The following is a 24,066-nucleotide window of genomic DNA, read 5'->3' as shown; positions in this document are numbered from 1 at the left end:
GCCCAACTGTTAATTGTGTTAAAACTAATGAAAGAATTGAGAAAATATAACGCTACATCAGTGGCACAATTTAATAGTTACCTAAGTTGTAACTTTTCAGTAACTAGTTACTGGAAAATTATTTGCATAAAATATTATTATAGCAGACTCTGATCAAAGGAACAGTACTCAGAACTTGTGGAGAAGGCAACTGACTATGCAAAAACAAAATCTAAAGAAATGGTCATTTATTTTAAAAAGTCAAATTTTAAAGAATGCCAGGAGAAACAACAAAAGATGCTGATCTTACATTGCTAGAAGAAATCAGTAAAGCAGTATTTGAATGCCTTCATCTTTTTCACCAATAATTGGGCACTTGTTCTAAAGCAATAGATCAAATAACGTCAAAGTTTGTTACCATTCAGCAACTTTCTCTGATTTTTAGCAGATGAAGAAAAACTTCAGAATTTTTTACTGTATGTAATAGAAATGTATGATGAATTTTCTGATGAAGATATTTTAGTAGAAGCTTTTTAACTATAGACATGTTTTTTTTTTTTTTTTTCTTGCGGTATGCGGGCCTCTCACTGTTGTGGCCTCCCCCGTCGCGGAGCACAGGCTCCGGACGCGCAGGCTCCGGACGCGCAGGCTCAGCGGCCATGGCTCACGGGCCCAGCCGCTCCGCGGCATATGGGATCCTCCCAGACCGGGGCACGAACCCGTATCCCCTGCATCGGCAGGCGGACTCTCAACCACTTGTGCCACCAGGGAGGCCCTATAGACATGTTTGAAAGCCACTATAATTGTTCCCAAAGAACCAAAGGCAGTATTGTAATTCCTGGAGTTTGTTGTGAAAGATTTTTATGAATTTCTGCCAAACTTGTCATTATGTTAAAGTCCTTTCCTAGTTTTTTTTACATCTGTTGCTCACGTAAAAGAAACTTTTGAAATTAAAAGCTTAAAAATTGTTCTATCAATTTTGTGCAAAGATAACTGGATAAAGATGGCTATACTGTCTGGTAAATATTAATATGCAAAGAAAAAATTCAGTGAAGTCACTGCAAAGCTTAAAAACAGAAAAGGTTTATTATTCACAGGCAACAGACCACTTTATTACAATAGACCAATTTGTGGGTATAAATATTTTCCTTTTTCAAAACTACTTAATATAATTTAAAAATATTAACCCCTTGCTTTTTTATACTATAGCACTTATTTTATTTCTATTTTTCTTATTTATTACTGGCATGACTATATATTCAAAGTTTAATAGAAACTTTTCACTCTTTGCATTTCTTTTCTGGTTGTTATTATTTCATTTTGTGATTATTACTAAAAATAATTGTGGGGCTTCCCTGGTGGCGCAGTGGTTGAGAGTCCGCCTGCCGATGCAGGGGACACGGGTTCGTACCCCGATCCCGGAAGATCCCACATGCCGCGGAGCGGCTGGGCCCGCGAGTCATGGCCGCGGAGCCTGTGTGTCCGGAGCCTGTGCTCCGCAACGGGAGAGGCCACAGCAGTGAGAGGCCCGCGTACAGCAAAAAAAAAAAAAAAAAAATTGTGTCATGTAAAAGGGGCAGAGAATCGTTAAAAAATGGTCATCCAGGGTGGCTTCTTCGCTCACAAGTCTGGCACCTCACTAAGGTTGTTGGCAACACCTGGGGCTGGCAGGGCACCTCTCTCCATTTGGCCTCACTGTGTGACTAACTTGCCAGGTAGTTCAGAGGAGGGAACTTAACATGGAGAACCAGCGAGGGATGCCAGCTGCCAAGCTGACACTAGGACCATACAGGGAGGGGCTGCTAGTGGGAGCAGGAACCATAGAAGAGATATATCCACACCGGTGAAGATGCTGCCCGAAGCAGACAGAAGGGAAGAAACACCCAGGCTTGTTTCTTCCTTCCACCTTCTAATCTCTCACAAGTGTCTCCCACTGGATGAACCTAGCTGGGAGCCACGTAGGTAAAGGAGCCTGGGATATGTAGTTTGTAGGGTTTGGCCCACCTGTGATACAGAGCAGAGAAAAGAAAGATCATGAAATGGATCGCATCGCAAAAGACAATGACTGGCATACAACACCAACATTCTGTTCAGCCCTGGCCAAAGGGTCAAGAGGTGCAAACATGGCTACTAGGATGGAAGGAGGTCATGGGATGGGCTAACACGTTTAAAAGGGCTACTTACATTACAATTTTTAAAAAGCATGGTGTATGGACTTCCCTGATGGCGCAATGATTAAGAATCCACCTGCCAGAGGGAGGAACACTCCCAAACTCATTCTATGAGGCCACCATCACCTTGATACCAAAACCAGGCAAGGATGTCACAAAGAAAGAAAACTACAGGCCAATATCACTGATGAACATAGATGCAAAAATCCTCAACAAAATACTAGCAAACAGAATCCAACAGCACATTAAAAGGATCATACACCATGATCAAGTGGGGTTTATTCCAGGAATGCAAGGATTCTTCAATATATGCAAATCAATCAATGTGATACACCACATTAACAAACTGAAGAAGAAAAACCATATGATCATCTCAATAGATGCAGAGAAAGCTTTCGACAAAATTCAACACCCATTTATGATAAAAACCCTGCAGAAAGTAGGCATAGAGGGAACTTTCCTCAACAAAATAAAGGCCATATATGACAAACCCACAGCCAACATCGTCCTCAATGGTGAAAAACTGAAACCATTTCCACTAAGATCAGGAACAAGACAAGGCTGCCTACTCTCACCACTCTTATTCAACTTAGTTTTGGAAGTTTTAGCCACAGCAATCAGAGAAGAAAAGGAAATAAAAGGAATCCAAATTGGAAAAGAAGAAGTAAAGCTGTCACTGTTTGCAGATGACATGATGTTATACATAGAGAATCCTAAAGATGCTACCAGAAAACTACTAGAGCTAATCAATGAATTTGGTAAAGTAGCAGGATACAAAATTAATGCACAGAAATCTTTGGCATTCCTGTACACTAATGATGAAAAATCTGACAGTGAAATCAAGAAAACACTCCCATTTACCATTGCAACAAAAAGAATAAAATATCTAGGAATAAACCTACCGAAGGAGACAAAAGACCTGTATGCAGAAAGACACTGATGAAAGAAATTAAAGATGATACAAATAGATAGAGAGATATACCATGCTCCTGGATTGGAAGAATCAATATTGTGAAAATGGCTCTACTACCCAAAGCAATCTACAGATTCAATGCAATCCCTATCAAACTACCACTGGCATTTTTCACAGAACTAGAACAAAAAATTTCAAAATTTGTTTGGAAAAACAAAAGACCCCGAATAGCCAAAGCAATCTTGAGAACGAAAAACGGAGCTGGAGGAATCAGGCTCCCTGACTTCAGACTATACTACAAAGCTACAGTAATCAAGACAGTATGGTACTGGCACAAAAACAGAAAGATAGATCAATGGAACAGGATAGAAAGCCCAGAGATAAACCCACACACATACGGTCAACTTATCTTTGATAAAGGAGGCAGGAATGTACAGTGGAGAAAGGACAGCCTCTTCAATAAATGGTGCTGGGAAAACTGGACAGGGACATGTAAAAGTATGAGATTAGATCATTCCCTGACACCATACACAAAAATAAGCTCAAAATGGATTAAAGACCTAAATGTAAGGCCAGAAACTATCAAACTCTTAGAGGAAAACATAGGCAGAACACTCTATGACATAAATCACAGCAAGATCCTTTTGGAGCCACCTCCTAGAGAAATGGAAATAAAAACAAAGATAAACAAATGGGACCTAATGAAACTTCAAAGGTTTTGCACAGCAAAGGAAACCATAGACAAGACCAAAGGACAACCCTCAGAATGGGAGAAAATATTTGCAAATGAAGCAACTGACAAAGGATTAATCTCCAAAATTTATAAACAGCTCCTGCAGCTCAACAGCAAAAAAACAAACAACCCAATCCAAAAATGGGCAGAAGACTTAAATAGGCATTTCTCCAAAGAAGATATACAGACTGCCAACAAACACATGAAAGAATGCTCAACATCATTAATCATTAGAGAAATGCAAATCAAAACTACAATGAGATATCATCTCACACCAGTCAGAATGGCCATCATCAAGAAATCTAGAAACAATAAATGCTGGAGAGGGTGTGGAGAAAAGGGAACACTCTTGCACTGCTGGTGGGAATGTGAATTGGTACAGCCACTATGGAGAACAGTATGGAGGTTCCTTAAAAAACTAAAAATAGAACTACCATATGACCCAGCAATCCCACTACTAGGCATATACCCTGAGAAAACCATAATTCAAAAAGAGACATGTACCAAAATGTTCATAGCAGCTCTATTCACAATAAATAGCCCGGAGCTGGAAACAACCTAAGTGTCCATCATCGGATGAATGGATAAAGAAGATGTGGCACATATATACAATGGAATATTACTCAGCCATAAAAAGAAACGAAACTGAGCTATTTGTAATGAGGTGGATAGACCTAGAGTCTGTCATACAGAGTGAAGTAAGTCAGAAAGAGAAAGACAAATACCGTATGCTAACACATATATATGGAATTTAAGAAAAAAAAATGTCATGAAGTACCTTGAGGTAAAACAGGAATAAAGACACAGACCTACTTGAGAATGAACTTGAGGATATGGGGAGGGGGAAGGGTAAGCTGTGACAAAGCGAAAGAGAGGCATGGACATATATACAGTACCAAACGTAAGGTAGATAGATAGTGGGAAGCAGCCGCATAGCACAGGGAGATCGGCTCGGTGCTTTGTGACCGCCTGGAGGGGTGGGATGGGGAGGGTGGGAGGGAGGGAGACACAGGAGGGAAGGGATGTGGGAACAGATGTATATGTATGACTGATTCACTTTGTTATAAAGCAGAAACTAATTAAAAAAAAAGTTTAGGAAATTTTGTGAGTCCGTTGGGAAGCAGATCATTAGTGAATATCAAATTATGTAAACTTACAATTAAATAAATTATATTAAAACCAAAAAAAAAAAAAAAAGAATCCACCTGCCAGTGCAGAGGACACGAGTTCGAGCCCTGCTCCGGGAAGATCCCACATGCCACGGAGCAACTAAGCCCGTGCACCACAACTACTGAGCCTGCGCTCTAGAGCCCACAAGCCACAGCTACTGAGCCCACGTGCCACAACTACTGAGCCCACGTGCCACAACTACTGAAGCCTGCAGGCCTAGAGCCCATGCTCCGCAACAAGAGAAGCCACCGCAATGAGAAGCCTGTGCACTGGAATGAAGAGTAGCCCCCGCTCGCCGCAACTAGAGAAAGCCCACACGCAGCAATTAAGACCCAACACAGCCAAAAAAATAAATAAATAATAAATAAATGTTTTTAAAAAGCGTGGTGTATTACAATTCGCAACATGCTATCATTTAGGTTCAAATTGGAAAAAATGTAAATATTTAAATTGTCTTTATACATTATAGACTATCTCTGGAAGAGTAACACTAGTATTTCTGGGGAGGGGTTGAAATTTACTTTTCACTGTATGCCTTTTTAGATTTATTTAAAGTATGTACATGTTTCACTTTTTAAAAGACCATATGTATATTAATTGTGCTTTTTTATCTAGTAAAAGTAGGTTCTTATTTTTTGGTCATATAATGTGACCCTCTATTTTTTAATACAGTATTCACATTGGTTTGAGATATTTAAGGATGGCTGGAAAGAGCTGGCTTAGAACCACTTAAGAAATTGGTATACAACGTAAAAAAATTCAATACAGGTAAAGTGAATGCAATTCAGTTGTTGTATATAATAAATATTGTGTGAACACTAAGGCTTAGGCTGGGTGAAAGCTGAGGGTAAGCAAAGAAGATACAGGACAAAATGCAATACGAACATCCTGTTTCTTGATCAGGATGGTGGTTACATGAGTCTGTTCACTTTGTGAGAATTCATTGACCTATGTACACTTTTGTGCACTGTCTTAAGCACACAGAAAATGCTATGTCAAAATCTTTTTTATACAAATGGTACTATTTTCCACTGTCTACTCTCATCTAGTTGGTTTTGAGGAGGTAGGAGGTGATAAGCAACAGGCAAGATGAGGGGGTCAAAGGAGTTTCAATTTGAGTTGGCCACAGCTGTTTTTAGCCAGACTCTCAATTTCAGAAATTGGGAGAATTTTCAGAGCTAAAAGAAATCTTTCTTCTTTTTTTAAACTGATCCTTTTCCTCTCAACACACACACGTACACTAACACACAAAACAAAACAAACAATAAACTGAAGGTGCTTCTTAGAGAAAATAACCTTCCTATGTGCTTGGAGACTTGATGATTCTTAATGCCTTGGCAGTAGTTAGCACTGATAGCAGTTAATGCATATAACTGATGCATGTAACTACTGCCAACTTATACACTCATCTCTAAGTCCAGTATATGACCTTACAAGCCTTTAAGAAGACTCTCACCCCCTCACTTACATATGGTAGAACCAAACCCATCCCAGATCAATTTTCAAAACTAAATATATTTTGAAAATAATTTAATAGGTGACATCTAAAATAACAAAGTATGGCTGTTCTTTCTGATATTCAAGTCTATCTCCTTCTGGACTATTCAAGGTAGTATGGGGCAATGAGTAACACCAACCACAAGTAACCACATTTAGTTAGTAAACTTCAGTTTTTATCTCTGAAGAAAGACCTCTTGCCATTCTTATCTCTACCCCAACGGTTAAACCTTTAGAGATAACATGTTTAAAATTGTTTAGCCTTTGGGCTTCCCTGGTGGCGCAGTGGTTGAGAGTCCACCTGCCGATGCAGGGGACAGGAGTTCGTGCCCCGGTCCGGGAAGATCCCACATGCCGCGGAGCGGCTGGGCCCGTGAGCCATGGCTGCTGAGCCTGCGCGTCCGGAACCTGTGCTCCGCAACGGGAGAGGCCACAACAGTGAGAGGCCCGCGTACCACAAAAAAAAAAAAAAAAAAAAAAAAAAATTGAGGGGGTACTCAAAGATTAAAGAGGACATGCCAAAAGCATACAAGAGCCAGACTGAAGGGGCTCCCACTGGCCAAATCAGAGGAAAGTTGAGCACTGAAATAAAGTATTATAGCATACTGATTAAAATAATAATCTATGAGTTCAGAGTGATACAAATAAACAAATGGGGAAGAATGCAAAGTTCTTCCTTACAGTAGAAAGACAACTGATAAATTATAGGAAGAATGATAGAATTAGAAAATCACCATTTGGCAATCATCCTAATATTGATTGAAGCAAGAAGCATTAGCTTTAGCAAGTGCTAAAACCAATAAGCAAAAGTTTTAGGAATAACAGAATACATACATATTCTCAGAGTATCTCCCCATAAAATAATGATTAATTACAAGGGGAAAATAGTAACTTTCCAGGGAGAAATGGTGGCCTTAACAAAGTTATCAAATACTAAAGCAAATCAACATGTGCCTCTTAATATGAAGCATTGAGAAGACAACATTTTTGCAGTATTTCTGTTCAAACCCATAATCTGAATCTAATCATTAGGAAACAACAGACTAACTCCATTTCAGAGATTTTACAATTACTAGCAAGTACTGCACATCATGGGTGTTCAATACATAGATAAAAAATAGAATTAATTACCCTTTTAATTAGCTGATGTGCACATTTCCAGAGCACTATTTGCATAAGCTTTTATTTGAAAATTCAGGACATGGGAAGGCTCAGTGAAAGTTTAGTAGTTTCTGGAGCAGTTGGTCAAAGGAGGAATTGTTCCTGCAGGTTAGCAGCCATTGTTCCGGCAATTTGATTTCTATCAGGAAGCCTAGAGAAGAACAGTTACGGAGAGAGGGGCGTGCAAGTGCCACCGTGGAAAATTCTCAGCCCTATAAGATCTCCTACAGGGCCTTTAAATGGAATTTTCAAGCCTTAACGTAATGAGAGTCAAACAGCGCTTCCAAATTTTTCTTTTTACTTTAATGCTAAATTAAAATTTTTTCCTGTTAAATTTCATTGATTCCACCAGTGGTGAAAAGTGGATGTAACATAAACTAATCTACTTCATACAAAGAAAAAAAAATTCTATGTATGTAAGAGGGAAACATTCCACATATTAAAGAATAATTTTCAAAAAAAGATAAAATCGTGACCCTAATACATATATAAAAATGAATACATGTTAAAGATTTTATTTAACATTAATGAGAAAACGGGTAAGGTGTTAACACCAGTTCAAAGGACAATCCAAAGACCAGATGAGGAATATTAAATAAATGTGTAAGTGGAGGCAAAACTTTTTTCCGGCGGTGGTGAGGATGCCACTCCACTGGATAGAATTCATTTGCATTTGTATAAACAAGAATTAGTTTCCATCGCTACCGGTTATCTACAGCCTATAAAGTTGTAAAACGATTCCCATGGAATCAGATGCAGATAACTTGAGAGGATGCTGTGCAAAATTTCTTCCCCTACAACTGTTAACAGTTATTGTGTATCTCCAGACACAGAGTAGGCAGAGTCTTGATGACAATGGGAATATACTGGTCATAAGGCTAACTTCAATTCAATGAGCATGTGGCTAAGGGAATTTTTCCTTCCAACCACAGGTTATTTCAGGCAAATTAGATACTATACTTCTTTGGTTCACTACTTGATTCTGGGGGAGCCAGCTCTTAAAGGGCTCATGAACCGGACAAACTAATAAGCTACTCAATGGCCACACAGCACGCCAATCAAGAGCCAGGGAAGCCTAAGTAAAACTGCACCTTCAAAAGGGCACCGTGCAGTCGGAGTGTGTATTTGACCCCTTTTTGCTAGTGGGGAGGAAATGGCTTCACAGGCGTACGCTATTCTTAAATGAATCGGAAACATCACCCAGACCTCTGCCTCTTCATCGTCCCCCCACCTGCACGAGGCTGGGTTCTTTTGCTAGAAATAATTCTGCTAGAAATGATTCTTTCACGACCTTTAAAACCTCGTAGCTCAAGATCTGGAGTCGGAACTGGGTTTGGGTTAGGCTCCACCAACTACAAGCTTGTTTATTCTGGAAAAAAAGAAAAAGAAAAAAGGCAATAATTGTGATTCCTAGCTGCCAGGGTTGCTCCGAGATTTAAAGAGATGAGGGCTGTGAAATATGCTTTGTAAGCTGTGAAGAGTTAGTACAAAGAACAAATCTGCTCCTCTTTTACGATGCCACGAGGCAAAGCTCTTCGGTGGAAAAATAAGAGACCTTAGCTCCTATCAAGCATCAGCGGAGCTTCCACGGAGCACTGAAGCAAGGGCTGCACGAGTTCTCCGCTGGCTCCTCCCCCACCACACCGGCCCCGGCCCGGGTCAGAGGCGGCGGAGGCTCCGGCGCCGGGCCTCTCCTGCCCGCGGCCTGCTGGGGGTGAAATCCCGTGCCGGGGCGGGGTAGGCCCCGGCCGCCCAGTTCCTGATTCTATAAGCAGTGCCCGGGACCCGGGGGCGCCACAGGCGCGGGCACCGCGGGCGGCGCAGGATGGGCCCGCGCAGCGCGGCGAGCCTGCCCCGAGGCCCCGGGCCACGGAGGCCGCTCCTCCCCGCCGTCCTTCCGCTGCTGCTGCTGCTGCTGCCGCCGGGCTCAGGCGCCGGGGCCGGCCGGCCGCCCCACCTCGTCTTCGTGCTGGCGGACGACCTGGGCTGGAACGACGTGGGCTTCCACGGCTCGGAAATCCGCACGCCGCACCTGGACGCGCTGGCGGCCGCCGGGGTGCTGCTAGACAACTACTACACGCAGCCGCTGTGCACGCCGTCGCGGAGCCAGCTGCTCACCGGCCGCTACCAGGTACGCAGCGCCCCCGGCGGTCTCTTAGAAGTGGGCCCCGAGCCCTGGGCGGGATCGGTTCCCCGAACCGGGTCCCAAAGAGACGGCTTCTGGCCCTAGCAGCGCTGTCCTTGCTTCTCTCAGGCCCGCAGCCCGCGGCGGCCTCTGCGCATGCCCGGCTCCAAGGCGCCTCTCTTCCCCCGGCGCCCCACCTCTCCGGGTGGTGTTTCTGTCTTCCGTTTTCAAAAGGTCGGGGTGAAGGGGTTTCTGGGCAATGCCAGATGCGGGGCACTGCGAGTCAGTGGGCTGAAGGTCCGAATGGACTTTGCCGAGCGGTCTTGAAGCGGGAGGATGGAGAGCGAGCAGGCGGGGCACCCAGGAGTGACGCGGAGAGAGATGGGGAGCCAGGAAGGCTGGGTGGTGAGGAGCGTTAAAACGAAGGAGAGCCCGCGGTGGGTGCGCTTTTGGTTTCTGTAAACCCAGCGGTCAGAGGTTAGGACTGCCCGACCAAAGATTTATTTTTCCAAGTTCTCAGCAGCCCTGGAGTGAAAACCAAGTTGATTTTTCTTGGGCTGCTGACTTTCCCTTCAGATGTAACCTGTATTGAACGCCTCTGAGCATCTTCATTATCTCTTTTAAAACTTCTCTGTAGTTAACAGAGTAAAGTATATTTGTAGAGAGCACGCATACATTAGATAACGAAGAATATCAAGAACATTTGCATAGTGCTTTACTGTTTTTAAAGTTAATTCTTGAAACAGCCTGTGAGGTAGCTGTTATTTTTAATCCCCTTTTACACATTAGGCAGTAAACCTGTAGAGGTTCAATGACATGTTAAGAATTATTAATTGAAAAAAGTGCACAATGTAAGAGCTGTGAATTAAATTTTATTTGGAGCAAAATGAGGGCTATAGCCTGGGAGACAGCATTTCAGATAGCTCTGAGAAACTGCTCCAAAGAGGTAGGGGGGAAGGTCAGTGTTATATATGATGTTAGTAAAGGGGGTACGTGCAGTCAAGCACACGTTTTGGCGGAGGCTTGCTGCTAGTCACGAGGAGCAGATGTCACTGTTAATGATTTTAGTGCTTTTCTAGATATGAGCAGGTGCAAGAATTGGGCTGATAAAACCTTCTCCTGAAAATATCTAACTATCTGAAGGCCTGTCCTGCCAGTTTTTCCCAGAGCACAGAGTGCCTTGCTCCTGATATCCACCCTGAGCTCCTTTCGGAGGGGGGTTGAAGGTCAGCGGCTGCAGTGGCCAGTGACTTAGTCCTTGTAGAGGCAGATGGCAAGTGCCAGTTTTTAGTTGGCAGTATCACACAGCTAGAAAGTGGTAAACTGGGTTTTGTGCCTTTCCTGCATCCACTAGTCATCTCAGGCCGCTAAAATTGGACTCTTTTTTTTTTTCTTAATCTGAATAAGATTGACATTTTGTGATTATGACCATGTTAAATATACAATAAACAGGTAGTTTGTATGCACTGTTTATTCAACAGCCATACTTTGGGCCCTTACTGTGAAAGTCACAGGGATGTGCCTGAACCTTGCCCTCCCAAATCTGTGTTCATGTAGCCTTTCAGATCAACCCTAGCCTCATGTTGTCCTGAGATCAAGGCAAGGGAGGGTTCACTTGCAATAAAGATTTGCACAGTGGTCTGAAGACTTTTAGAAACAGAAATGATAGAGTTTTACTACGGACTGAAAAGTAAGTCAAGGTTTGCAGTGGAGGTAAAGGATGGTTCCCTTCACCATCAGCCCTGAGTACTTTCCACAATTCTAACTGGCTGCTACTTGGAATCAGGAATCTCTGCTCTGATGCAAATGTCACACTGGACACTTTGTAGGAGTAAAAGAGCATCTGAATAAAGAAGGGAAAGGAGGGAAGACAGGGTCTGCCCAGATGGTTCTGCATTTGATCTGAAGTAAGAGAACTGAACTCAAATTGCAGAAGAATGGGAGGGCCATTCATTTCTCCAACTTCCTCCCTTCCAACAGTCTTGAACAGGAAAGCAAATACCACACTTAAAAAACTTGTTCAGACTGCTTTTGCCTCCGAACATCCTCCCTGATCAGTCATCAACATTCCATCTTGGGAAGAAACAAAACAAAACAAACAAAAAAAACAAGTATTTAGAGTACCCTGAGGTTAAGAAGTGAAGGAAAGGTAGAGGCTGCTTATCCAAAAGTGTTTAGAGGCCAATCAGTGTAGCAAGTTAGCCTCCCCAAACATTTTGCTTGGCTTTTCTCCCCCGTTCTGTTTGAGTTCAAGAGACTCAATTAGAAATTATCTTTGGTTAGCAACCATCCTCTTTTAAAAGAGTCAGTATTTCTGGGAGAGCCAAGGAGCCTCACTGGCCTCAGATACTATATTCTGGTACCATTCTAAGCATTTTACATGTATTAGTTAATTTAACTCTTACAGCAACCCGATGAAGTAGGTACTACTATTATCATCCCTATCTGATAACAAAGAAACTGAGGAAGGGGTTAAGAAACTTGCCCAGGGTCACAGGGCTGGTAAGTTGTGAATCAGGATTTGAACCAGGCAGTAGCTCTATAACCACTACACTACATTGCCTACTCAGAATTATTAAAAACATCATCGCAACACCTGCTTCAGATTTACTAGCTAATCTCTCTTATTTTTTTGACATATAGGTCATTCCTAAACATCTCGATGAAAAAAATTAACCCATTAGATTTCAAGTTAGGAATTCCTTATGTTAAATGTAAAGTGAAAATGGGGAGAGAGGTTTCATTTCAAAATGAGTCATGTGCATAATTTTAGACAATAAAATGAGGAAATTTGTTGACTATTTCAAAATTAGGTACTTGAAAGAACTGCTTAATAGTCATATCTGTGAACCTAACAATCATGCTTTAATAGAGGTGCCACCTTCCTTAATCATCTAACTTTAGATTAGAAAAGCGCAAAGTGATAAACAGGTTTTGACTGATTGAACTTTGTATTCCCAATATATGCTGAATTTTAGGATTTTAGCTTATAAGAGTATTTAGTGAAGAGGACCAGTTAAGAGTTGTGAGATGTGGGTTTCAGTCTTTGCCATGTCAGCCTTCAGACTCTGACCTCGAAGGACATCATTTTCCACGTCTGTAAAATACGGGAGTTGGGCTGAACTCTAAGGCTCTTTCTAGCTGTAAAATTTTTTTTTTTTTTTTTTTTTTTGCGGTATGCGGGCCTCTCACTGTTGGCTCCGGACGCGCAGGCTCAGCGGCCATGGCTCATGGGCCCAGCCGCTCCGCGGCGCATGGGATCCTCCCAGACCGGGGCACGAACCCGTATCCCCTGCATCGGCAGACGGACTCTCAACCACTTGCGCCACCAGGGAGGCCCTGTAAATTTTTTTGACTCTATGGCTCCTGTGTCCACTAGAGCAAGTTTCTAACTTGGCAAAAGCACATTATCTACCCACTATCTCCATCTACTGGTAGAAAGAGAGATTAATCTTGCCCAACACTGCCTTACAAGTTGCAGGAGCTGCTTGCTGCCCGGCTAGGAACTTGTTTAAAAAGGAACGTGAATTCAACCTTTTATATTGAGACATTTAATTGTTCCAAATCCTCACATTTGAACCTTTTAAAACTTGTATACTTTGGTGAAAAATTCATAGAGTTTAGATGGAGGGGAGAGGGAGATTGATCAGCAGATGAGCTAAGTAGTTACTGGTAATCCAGGAACTAAAATTCAGGTCTCTACATACTTAAGTTAGATTTCTTCCCACAGCCTTATGACTCATTCATTCACTATTTAAAAAATATTTTATAAAATCTATATTTTATTTACATTTTGAATAGGAAATCCATTCACATGGTTTAAAAACTCAAAAGTTTCAAAAATCTCTCCCTATACACAGGTGTGCACACACACACACACACATTCTGTTCCTTAGGCATACAGTTACCTATCTTTGGAGGCAAACAACACTATGTAAATTGTATATATCCTTCCAAAAGTATTTTATGTATATGCAAGCAAATATATATGTAGATATTCCTCCTTCTCCTTTGATTTGAATTGTAGCATACTCTTTTGGGGGGGTTCTTTTTTTTTCAATTTCAATGATATGTAATTGACATACAGCACTGTGTAAGTTTAAGGTGTACAGCATAATGACTTGATGAAAAGGCACCATGAAATGATTACCACAATAAGTTTAGTGAACATCCATCATCTCATAAAAAAGAAAAGAAAAAATTTTTTCCTATGATGAGAACACTTAGGGTTCACTCTTCTAACAAGTGAACTCTCATATATAACATGCAGCAGTGTTAATTGTATTTATCATGCTGTACATTACTTCCTTAGTATTTATTTATCTTATAACTGGAAGTTTGTACCTTTTGACTGCCTTCATCCAATCTATCCTCCCCCCCACCTCTGCTAACCACAAGTCTGATCTCTATTTCTGTGTATGTTTGTTTGTTGGAGTATAACTGACCTATAACACTGTTAGTTCCTAGTATACAGCATAGTGATTCCCTATTTCTACAAATTCCAAAATGATCAGAATGGTAGCATACTCTTCACAATGTTTTGTACCTCATTTTTTTAACTAAACATTTGAAATAATTTCATATTGTTACATAAAGAGCATTCTCATTAGTTTTTATGGCTGTATAATATTTTGTTAGATGGATATATCATAATTTATTTAACTAGTCACATAATGATGGACATGCAGGTTGTTTCCAGCCTTTTGATATATCAGAGGATGCTGAAGTCAATACCTTGTACCTATGTCATTTTGCACATGTTTGAATATATATCTGTAGGGTAAATTCTTAGAAAAGGAATTTTCTGGGTTTAAGTGTAGAGGCATTTGTAATTTTGATAAATATTGCAAAATTGTACTTCAGTAGGTTGTATCAGTCTACATTCTTACCAGCAATATATGATATGCTTATTTCCCTATATATGTATTTTTAAGTTATATTTCACATGCCATAAGATTAATCATTTTAAATATATAAGTCATTGGTTTTTCAAATATCCACAAGGTGGTGCAACCATCACCACTGTCTAGTTTCAGAACATTTCCGTCACCCCAGATGAAACCCATTAGCAGTTCCTCCCCATTCTCCTCTTGCCCTAGTTCCTGGCAGCCACTGATCTACTTTCTATCTCTATGGATTTGCCTATTTTGGACATTTCATATAAAATGGACTCATACAATAGATGTCCTTTCATCCATGTTGTAATATGTATTATTCCTTTTCATGGCTGAATAATATCCCATTGTGTGAATATACCAACATTTTATTTATCTGTTCATCAGTTGATGGACATTGGATTGTTCCATTTTTTGTCTATTATGAATAATGCCACTGTGAACATCCATGTAGAAGTTTTGTATGAACATATATATGTTTTTCTGTTTTCTAGGGTATATACTTAGGAGTAGAATGCTAGATCATATGGCAGCTCTATGTTTAACTTTTTGAGGGACTGCCAAACTGTTTCCATAGCAGCTGTACCATTTTGCATTCCCACCAACAATGTATGTGGGTTCTAATTTCCCCACCTCCTTGCCCACACTTTGTATATTCTGGATACTAAACCCTTTTCAGATATATGATTTGTGAGTATTTTTATCCTTATGTTCATCCTATGCCAGTACTACATTGTCTTTGTTAGGACAAAGTTGGGACAGTTGTGTAAGAGTACAAACTTGCAACGCATAGCAAATAAGACTTAGAGATCTAATGCACAGCATAGTGAATACAGACAATAATATTGTATTATAACCATTGAACTTGCTAGGAAACTGGAACTTAATGATTCCAACCTGTAAAAGAAAGGTTAATTATATAATATGATAGAAGTGCTAATTATCACTACAATGGCAATCCTATCATAATGTATAAATGTATCAAATTAACATGTGGTACACCTTAAATTTATACAGTGTTTTACATCAAATATATTTCAATAAAAAACACACACATCCTAAGCCAGGGATTGTGAGTTCGTGTCCCACCTGGGGTACCAAAAAAATAAAAAATACATATAATAAAGATGTTTATAAGAGTGGGAGAATAAATAAAAATCCTTCAGCTTTTCTAATAGAATTTGTATACCCTTTTAGTTCAAACAAAAGACTTAAAAATACTGAATTTCCTTATTCTTACAAATTGACTTTATTCAGCACAAAATGTTCATTACGCCTCTGCACTCCTAGTTCACATTTTAAGCATGGTTGTCTGTTCTCAGGTCCGGCTTCTCCATGAGATTGCTTCACTTGTCTCTGACCTGGAGAAGCACCTGGTGTTGAGCAAGTAAATGACTGAATGTGCTAAGCACTTTAACACCTGTGCGTTTCCTGAAAGAGTTCACTGTCTTTTTTTTTTTTTGCGGTATGTGGGCCTCTCATTGTTGTGGTCTCTCCCGTTGCGAAGCACAGGCTCCGGACGCGCAGGCTCAGCAGCCATGGCTCACGGGCCCAGCCGCTCCGCGGCATGTGGGATCTTCCCGGACTGGGGCACGAACCCGTGTCCCCTGCATCGGCAGGCGGACTCTCAACCACTGCGCCACCAGGGAAGCCCGAGCTCACTGTCTTAACTGCTTAGGGTTGACAGGTCATTTCTAGCACCCTGGCTTCCTTTTTAAGAAATTTAAAAGGTGAAAGGGTAACAAAACTGGTAGGCCTTAGTAGAAACACTTCCTTCTGGGGAAAAAAAAGAGTAAAGTAACTTTGGTCCTCACCTGGGAACATTCTTACCTTGGGACCTGAGGGGGCCACTCCACCAGAACTCTGAAACCTTGGCAGAGGATAGAAGCAATGAAAGATGACGCCAAGGTTTCATTCCTAAGGGACCCACGCCACATTTCTCTTAATCACATTGATAAACGGACAAGACACTTTCACGCCTTTTCACTCACACCTGAAGCAGAACCTTGAACAGGAAATCTAGGAAGGAGGCTGTGCGGGAGCACTGTGGGTAATTTTTGACTTTTGCTTCAAGTTTGCTTGAAGGATGTGAGCAGGGAAAACCCACGGCTGCAGGCAGAATAGGGCATTGCATACTGTGGCGTGAAAGAGGAAGCAGTTCTGCCTGGGGGTGCCCTCACCTCCCTGCTGCTTTTTCTCATTGCCTTCAGTATCCTGCCTGCCCATTCTTTATCAGCCCTCCAAGTGCTTGCCTCTCTGTGTCTCTTGTCCCTGGTTACCTCTCCCTGGACTCTAAGATTAGAAGTGGGGCAAAGAGGAGTCAAGAGTTGGAAGAAAGGGGCGAGTCTTGGGGAAGATGTAGTCATTAGGAGTGTTCATACGACTTCCTGGCAAAGGCATCCAAGGAGTGAGTGTAAGAGGAGCATGTAGTCCAGAGGCCATAGGTGCCTCCAAAGATAAAGAACTTGCTAGTCTATTCCCGTGCTCATTTAAGAGGAGAAGTAAAGGATGCATCAGCTCCATACTGATAAGCAAGATGGCCACCTGCTAAAACACATCCGGGTTTTAACGCAGAGAGCCCTGGGGATGACTTGCTCTGATGGGTCTTCTGTTTTGCTGAAGCCAGGTGTCCTTCCTAAGCCTAGCCAGAGCCCAGGAGCATTTTCCCAAAACGGAAGGGGCAGCTGGAGGCCTTAGTCTGCAAGTGTTGAAGATACTAAAAAAAAAAAAAAAAAAATCTGATCTTTACCTTTTTACTTCCCAAGTAACTGGAAAAGAGGAAATAAGTTTGGGGTTGAGTGGAATATGACCCATTGACTTATGGGATTTTTTGGTTGATTGACATTTGAGGTTTATTATTCCAAGAATCACTTTGAGCATAAGCTGTTACTGTCTGGTAACTCTGTTTTTGTTCCCTTAAGCATATCACTTTTCTAAAAAGTCTTTTTCCTCCCTTTTCATTTTGGGCTTTTGGTTGGATTTATAATTTAAACAGAGGAAGGCACTAAAACAGTTTTTGCCTTGTTTATTCCTTTTACAAACAACATCCCTTGGTGGTTAGTCAGATTTACACTCTTTGCTACTCAACACCAAAATAAATAGACCTTTAAAACTGCTAGTGATACCAGCCAGTTCTGCAGCCTGAGTTCTGAAGGACCAGGCCAGATGGCAAAGCCAGGCCCCTAACACACATAATGTATGTTCTGTAGCTCTTGGCTTCAGCAGCATGGGCAGCTGACGGCTTTTTAGAAGGCTTAGGGGGAAGGGAGCAGATTCTCCACTATCCATTTGTTCTGTGGGGCATCTCCAGGAATAAACCCTAAGGTGGCCTGAGTGGTACTTGACCATGTTTAAAACCCGTAGTGTTCTGGCCCAGGCCCAGGCTGGCAGTTCCAAACTCCTGGCCAGCCACCAGCATGTTCTGTGATTGTGTTCCGGTCATGACGCTTCCCTCTAGGCTCTCTGGTGTATAAAGTGGAATAGTAGAGCTGCCTGTTTTTCTGGTTTTTCAAGTATTGCAGTAGGAGGTATTGCACAAATACATGGTTGCAATGAGTTCATCTTGCACAGGTCAGACTGACAGGATAGAATCTTCCTCTGTTCACCTGGATGTTACCTCAACACTATTGAGGTTTGGAGAGAAATAGCATCCATTGCCACGTATGCAGCAGTGGGTCACCTGGCCCCTGGGAGAGTTTATTGTAAGTGTAGCTGAAATAAAGAGGTTCTGATGTGGGAACCATCTTCCTCCTCCCCCATCCAGGAGAGTGGGTTTTTCTTTTATGCTCATGAGACCACTCTGATAGTATATTCCAGGTCTACAGGGGACAGAATAACTTACAGGATCAAATAAATTTTTACATGCAACAAACCATGTAAACAAGGATTTCTCATCAGTTATCTCATAGAAAGAACTCAGAGACAAGCCAGGTCCTTTACTGAATTTGTAGACCCTTTGCCTTTGTGGAGGGAATCCTTGAGAGTCAAGTAAAATCTTAGGAGAAGCTGTTTTTCAAAGATTTGGTTTAGTGAAGAAGAGATAGCTACATGTGGAAGAAAGAGAGTAGCCCCTTTGGACTTTCATATATTATCTGTAGGACCTCTCCATTCAACACCTACTCTCCAAACACTGAAGATGGGTGTTAGAATGAAATTGTTTTAGATGCTGTTGGGTTGCCAAAGTGATGCTTATTTTTTCTTTTGATTCTTCTCGGTGCCTTGTTATCATCCTTTCCCATGAAGCATGGCGTGGCTCTCCAGTTCTGTGCTAAACTCAAGTGCTGGGTTGCAACCAGCTCTGCATTCATTCGCCTGTTTACTGCTTCTCTACACACTACAGTTTCCTTACTTCAAACAGTGTTTGAACAGACCAAAAACATGTTTTTGGCCATCATCCAGACTTTGGCTTCCCCTCTCCCAGTAAGGCCATAAAAATGTTCTGTCGAATAAATTCTCAGGAACTGAAAAGAATGTTCCCTACTCTGTGTGATTGCAGGTAATAGAGGCAGGCTTCAGCTGACCACCTGGTGTGGTGCCCATGTGGCCTCGGAAAAGTGAATCATACAGCATCCCTTGGCAGTGCTTTAGAGTGATCGGAGATCATTCTCTGCATGTGATGGATGAGCTTTCCATTTAAAGAAATTTGCACATAACGTTTATTTCCACTGGGTCTTTTGAACTCCATGAAATATTATCCTTCTTTATCCTCTGCTGTTGCCAATTAGTATATATTATGAAGTTTTTTGAACCCAGGATTAATCTTCTACTGAGTGAACTTCTAGCGTTAACCGTGGACAGAATCCTTCTACTATGTGAGGGATGTGGGTGTGTGTGCATGTGTATGTTTAGAAAGCAATGTTTCCCTTTCCCAGCTTGGGTATTGTAACATCCTTATTATTCAGGGTCCCAGCTGGGAAAAGATGGCACATTCAAATTAGGGTAATTTAGGGAGGGTTTATTTGCAAAGGGACTATTTGAAAAGGTATGAATGTGTGGGGGAAACACAAGGCATAGTGTATAACCCACTGGAGCTGTTACTACCCCTAGACCAGGGGGAAGAAAGGAAAGAAGAGTGACCAGAACCTAGAAACAGAGTCCTGTAAAGAAGGCCACCTTTGGGATGGCCTGCAGGATACGGACAGCCTGGCAACTCAGGGCCACTCACCTCTTCCCTCCTTCCAATCCCGGTCTGGGCTCCCCATTGGCTGAACCCAGTCAGAACCAGAAGGTGCAGGAGCCCTTTGGTTTGGCCCCAGTAGGTCAACTTCCCAGGCTGGAGACAGGACAGAAGGCAGATTGGGGATTTGGAGGGCAAATGAAGGGCATGTGGCATATATCCCAATATATGTCCAGTTATTTCTAGGCAAGGTATAAAAATCTAAATAGAAAACTTAAACTCACTTTTATTTTTAAACAGCTTTATTGAGGTATAATTGACATGCAATAAACTACACATATTTCAAGTATACAATTTGATAAGTTTTGATATGTACATGCCTGTGAAGCCGTTAGCACATAATCAAGATAGCAAACATATTATCACCTTCAAAATAAACCCACTTTAATTTAACATTTAAGATATTCCACATGGTTCTTTTAGGAGGGCATGGAAAGGTATCGTGAAATCAAGCAACAGCAGGGACAATTCCAAAGGTATTGGCTCTGGACAGACACACAAAAAAATGAAATTCAGGACAATGTCAAAGCTTATGAGAAAACTATCTAATAGTAAGTAGCTTATAATAAATTAAAAAGAAAAGATGGTGAGTTTGAAGGGTTTTTGTTTTGTTTTTGTGTTTACTTTGTATCTGTTTATTGCCATGAATTTAAAACAAAACGAGGCAAAAATCTGTCTGGTTTGAGTAGTCAATATTTGAACCTGAGAAAATCAGTGCTAAATCAGTATTTAATAGCACCAGCAGAACTACAGATTAGAACCAGCATACATGTCATTTGATGTTCATATGCACCACATCCCACTCCAGGGGGCAGGCTCAGGCTTAGGTGCATGTTCTGTATAATGCCACCCCATCTCCTCAAGAAAGTGTATTGAAATGTAGGTGAGAGGGCGTGATGTGTTATTGATGACAATGCTTACAGTATTACCATGACAGTTGCTGAGTGTTTAGTGTACGGTTAGTGAAAGAGCTGGGATGCGATTTAATTCTCTGAGCTTCGGGCTATTATGCTTTAAATTATAAAAGCAAGTAAATCATTTACAAACACATTTTGTTTTTACCATTTATCAATAATTGCTTGCTACCCACCTGACAGCTGATGGAGGCGCCAGAGAGTCATGGCTGGGTTGAGAACTGGCACTGTCAACCTTTGGTGTCCCCAGAGCCCCATTTATTCTAGGGAAATCAGGAGTGCCCAGTGAGTGCTAGGGAAAGCTGGTGTCAGTGAAGAATTAAATGTGAGACTCCACCCCGCTTCCTACAGAGGAGAGCACCTCCCTGGCTAAGCAAGGATAAGGGATTGGGGGGTGGGGGGAGAGGGGTAACATTGTAGGGAAGGGAGGGTCTGGATAGGCAATGAGGGAAGCCACCAGGCACCCCTCTTGTGCACCAGCAGTGGGTGCAGTATCATCCCTCAGCACAGGAGCTGTGACAAGGGCCACACCGGTTTCCATGTGGCCTTCGAACTTACCTAGCAAGTTCAGGGCCTGTGCATTCTTATTCCTTATGCCTAGATTGCTCTGCCCTAAATTTTTGCAAGGCTCTCTCTTACTCTGTTATTTTATTCAGATTTCTGCTCAAGTATCTCCTCCTCAAAGAAGCTTTCTTTTGCCATCCTCTCTAAAGAGTCACCTGTCACTATCTCTCTCTCTATTTTCCTCATAACAGTGGTGACTGTCAGACATAACATCCTTCTCAAACTTTTTGGTTTTAGGACCTCTGTACATGCTTAAAAATTGAAGACCCCATAGAGCATACGTTTGTGTGGTTATACCTTTCAAAATTTACTATGTCCGAAATTAAAATAGAAATTTAAAAATATTTTTATTCATTGAAAAACAGCAATAATAATTCCATTACATATTAATGTAAATAACTTGGGGAAAATAACTGTATTTTTCAAAACAAGAGAATTACACGAGAAGAATGACATTGTTTTATATTTTTTTACTTTCATTTTTCTTATACAGCAGGTTCTTCTTAGTTATCTATTTTATACACATCAGTGTATACATGTCAACCCCAATCTCCCAATTCATCACACCCCCCTCACCCTGCTTTCCCCCCTTGGTGTCCATATGTTTGTTCTCTACATCTGTGTCTCTATTTCTGCCTTGCAAACTGGTTCGTCTGTACCATTTTTCTAGGTTCCACATATATGCGGTAATATACAATATTTGTTTTTCTTTCTGACTTACTTCACTCTTACTTCACAGTCTCTAGGTCCATCCATGTCTCTATAAATGACCCAATTTCATTCCTTTTTATGGCTGAGTAATATTCCATTGTATATATGTGCCACATTTTCTTTATCCATTCATCTGTCAGTGGGCATTTAGGTTGCTTCCATGTCCTGGCTATTGTAAATAGTGCTGCAATAAACATTGGGGTACATGTGTCTTTTTGAATTATGGTTTCCTCTGGGTATATGTCCAGTAGTGGGATTGCTGGGTCATATGGTAATTCTATTTTTAGTTTTTTAAAGACCCTCCATACTGTTCTCCATAGTGACTGTATCAATTTATATTCCCAGCAACAGTGCAAAAGGGTTCCCTTTTCTCCACACCGTCCCCAGCGTTTGTTGTTTGTGGATTTTCTGCTGATGCCCATTCTAACCAGTATGAGGTGATACCTCATTGTAGTTTTGATGTGCATTTCGCTAATACTTAGTGATGTTGAGCAGCTTTTCATGTGCCTCGTGGCCATCTGTATGTCTTCTTTGGAGACATGTCTGGTTAGGTCTTCTGCCCTTTTTTTCTTTTCTTTTTTTTTTTTTTTGCGGTACATGGGCCTCTCACTGTTGTGGCCTCTCCCGTTGCGGAGCACAGGCTCCAGATGCGCAGGCTCAGCTGCCATGGCTCATGGGCCTAGCTGCTCCGCGGTATGTGGGATCTTCCCAGACCGAGGCACGAACCCATGTCCCCTGCATTGGTAGGCGGACTCTCAACCACTGCGCCACCAGGGAAGCCCTGCCCATTTTTTGATTGAGTTGTTTGTTTTTTTAATTGAGCTGCATGAGCTGTTTATATATTTTGGAGATTAATCCTTTGTCCGTTGATTTGTTTGCAAATATTTTCTCCCATTTTGAGGGCTGTCTTTTCGTCTTGTTTACAGTTTCCTTTGCTGTGCAAAAGTTTTGAAATTTCATTAGGTCCCATTTGTTTATTTTTATTTTTATTTCCATTACTCTAGGAGGTGGGTCAAAAAAGATCTTGCTGTGATTTATGTCAGAGTGTTTTTCCTATGTTTTCCTATAAGAGTTTTATAGTGTCCAGTCTTACATTTAGGTCTTTAATCCACTTTGAGTTTATTTTTGTGTATGGTGTTAGGGAGTGTTCTAATTTCATTCTTTTACATGTAGCTGTCCAGTTTTCCCAGCACCACTTATTGAAGAGACTGTCTTCTCCATTGTATATCCTTGCATCCTTTGTCATAGATTAGTTGACCATAGGTGCATGAGTTTATCTCTGGGTTTTCTATCCTGTTCCATTGATCTATATTTCTGTTTTTGTGCCACTACCATATTCTCTTGATTACTGTAGCTTTGTAATATAGTCTGAAGTCAGGGAGTCTGATTCCTCCAGGTCTGTGTTTTTCCCTTGAGATTGCTTTGTCTATTTGGGGTCTTTTGTATCTCCATACAAATTTTAAGATTTTTTGTTCTAGTTCTGTAAAAAATGCCATTGGTAATTTGATAGGGATTGCAGTAAATCTATAGATTGCTTTGGGTAGTATAGTCATTTTCACAATATTGATTCTTCCAGTCCAAGAACATGGTATTTCTCTTCATCTGTTTGTGTCGTCTTTGACTTCTTTCATCAGTGTCTAATACTTTTCTGAGTACAGGTCTTCTACTTCCTTAGGTAGGTTTATTCCTGGGTGTTTTATACTTTTTGTTGCAGTGGTGCATGGGATTGTTTCCTTAATTTGTCTTTCTGATCTTTTGTTGTTAGTGTATAGTAATGGAAGAGATTTCTGTGCATTAATTTTGTATCTTGCAACTTTACCAAATTCATTGATTAGCTCTAGTAATTTTCTCATGGCATCTTTAGGATTATCTATGTATACTATCAAGTCATCTGGAAACAGTGACAGTTTTACTTCTTCTTTTCCAATTTGTATTCCTTTTCTTTCTTTTTCTTCTCTGATTGCTGTGGCTAGGACTTCCAAAACTATGTTGAATAACAGTGGCGAGAGTGGACATCCTTGTCTTCTTCCTGATCTTCGAGGGAATGCTTTCAGTTT

At 41.2% G+C, this 24,066-nt stretch overlaps 1 protein-coding gene across 2 annotated transcripts in view; it reads left to right on the top strand.

Annotated features, from left to right (window-relative positions):
- The first annotated feature begins 9,246 nt into the window (after nt 1-9,246).
- ARSB (arylsulfatase B) overlaps nt 9,247-24,066 on the top strand; it is a 187,018-nt gene continuing 172,198 nt past the window's right edge. Inside the window, exon 1 of one of the 2 annotated variants that reach the window (XM_060093084.1) lies at nt 9,247-9,755. In XM_060093084.1, the coding sequence (XP_059949067.1) occupies nt 9,450-9,755 (306 nt within the window). In that variant the 5' untranslated portion in view covers nt 9,247-9,449. The remainder of the gene's footprint in view (nt 9,756-24,066) is intronic. The other variant, XM_060093083.1, reaches the window with a different exon arrangement.

The sequence above is a fragment of the Mesoplodon densirostris genome, chromosome 3, assembly GCF_025265405.1.
Source record: "Mesoplodon densirostris isolate mMesDen1 chromosome 3, mMesDen1 primary haplotype, whole genome shotgun sequence".
NCBI lineage: Eukaryota > Metazoa > Chordata > Mammalia > Artiodactyla > Ziphiidae > Mesoplodon > Mesoplodon densirostris.
This window is presented reverse-complemented; position numbering and strand designations above follow the sequence as displayed.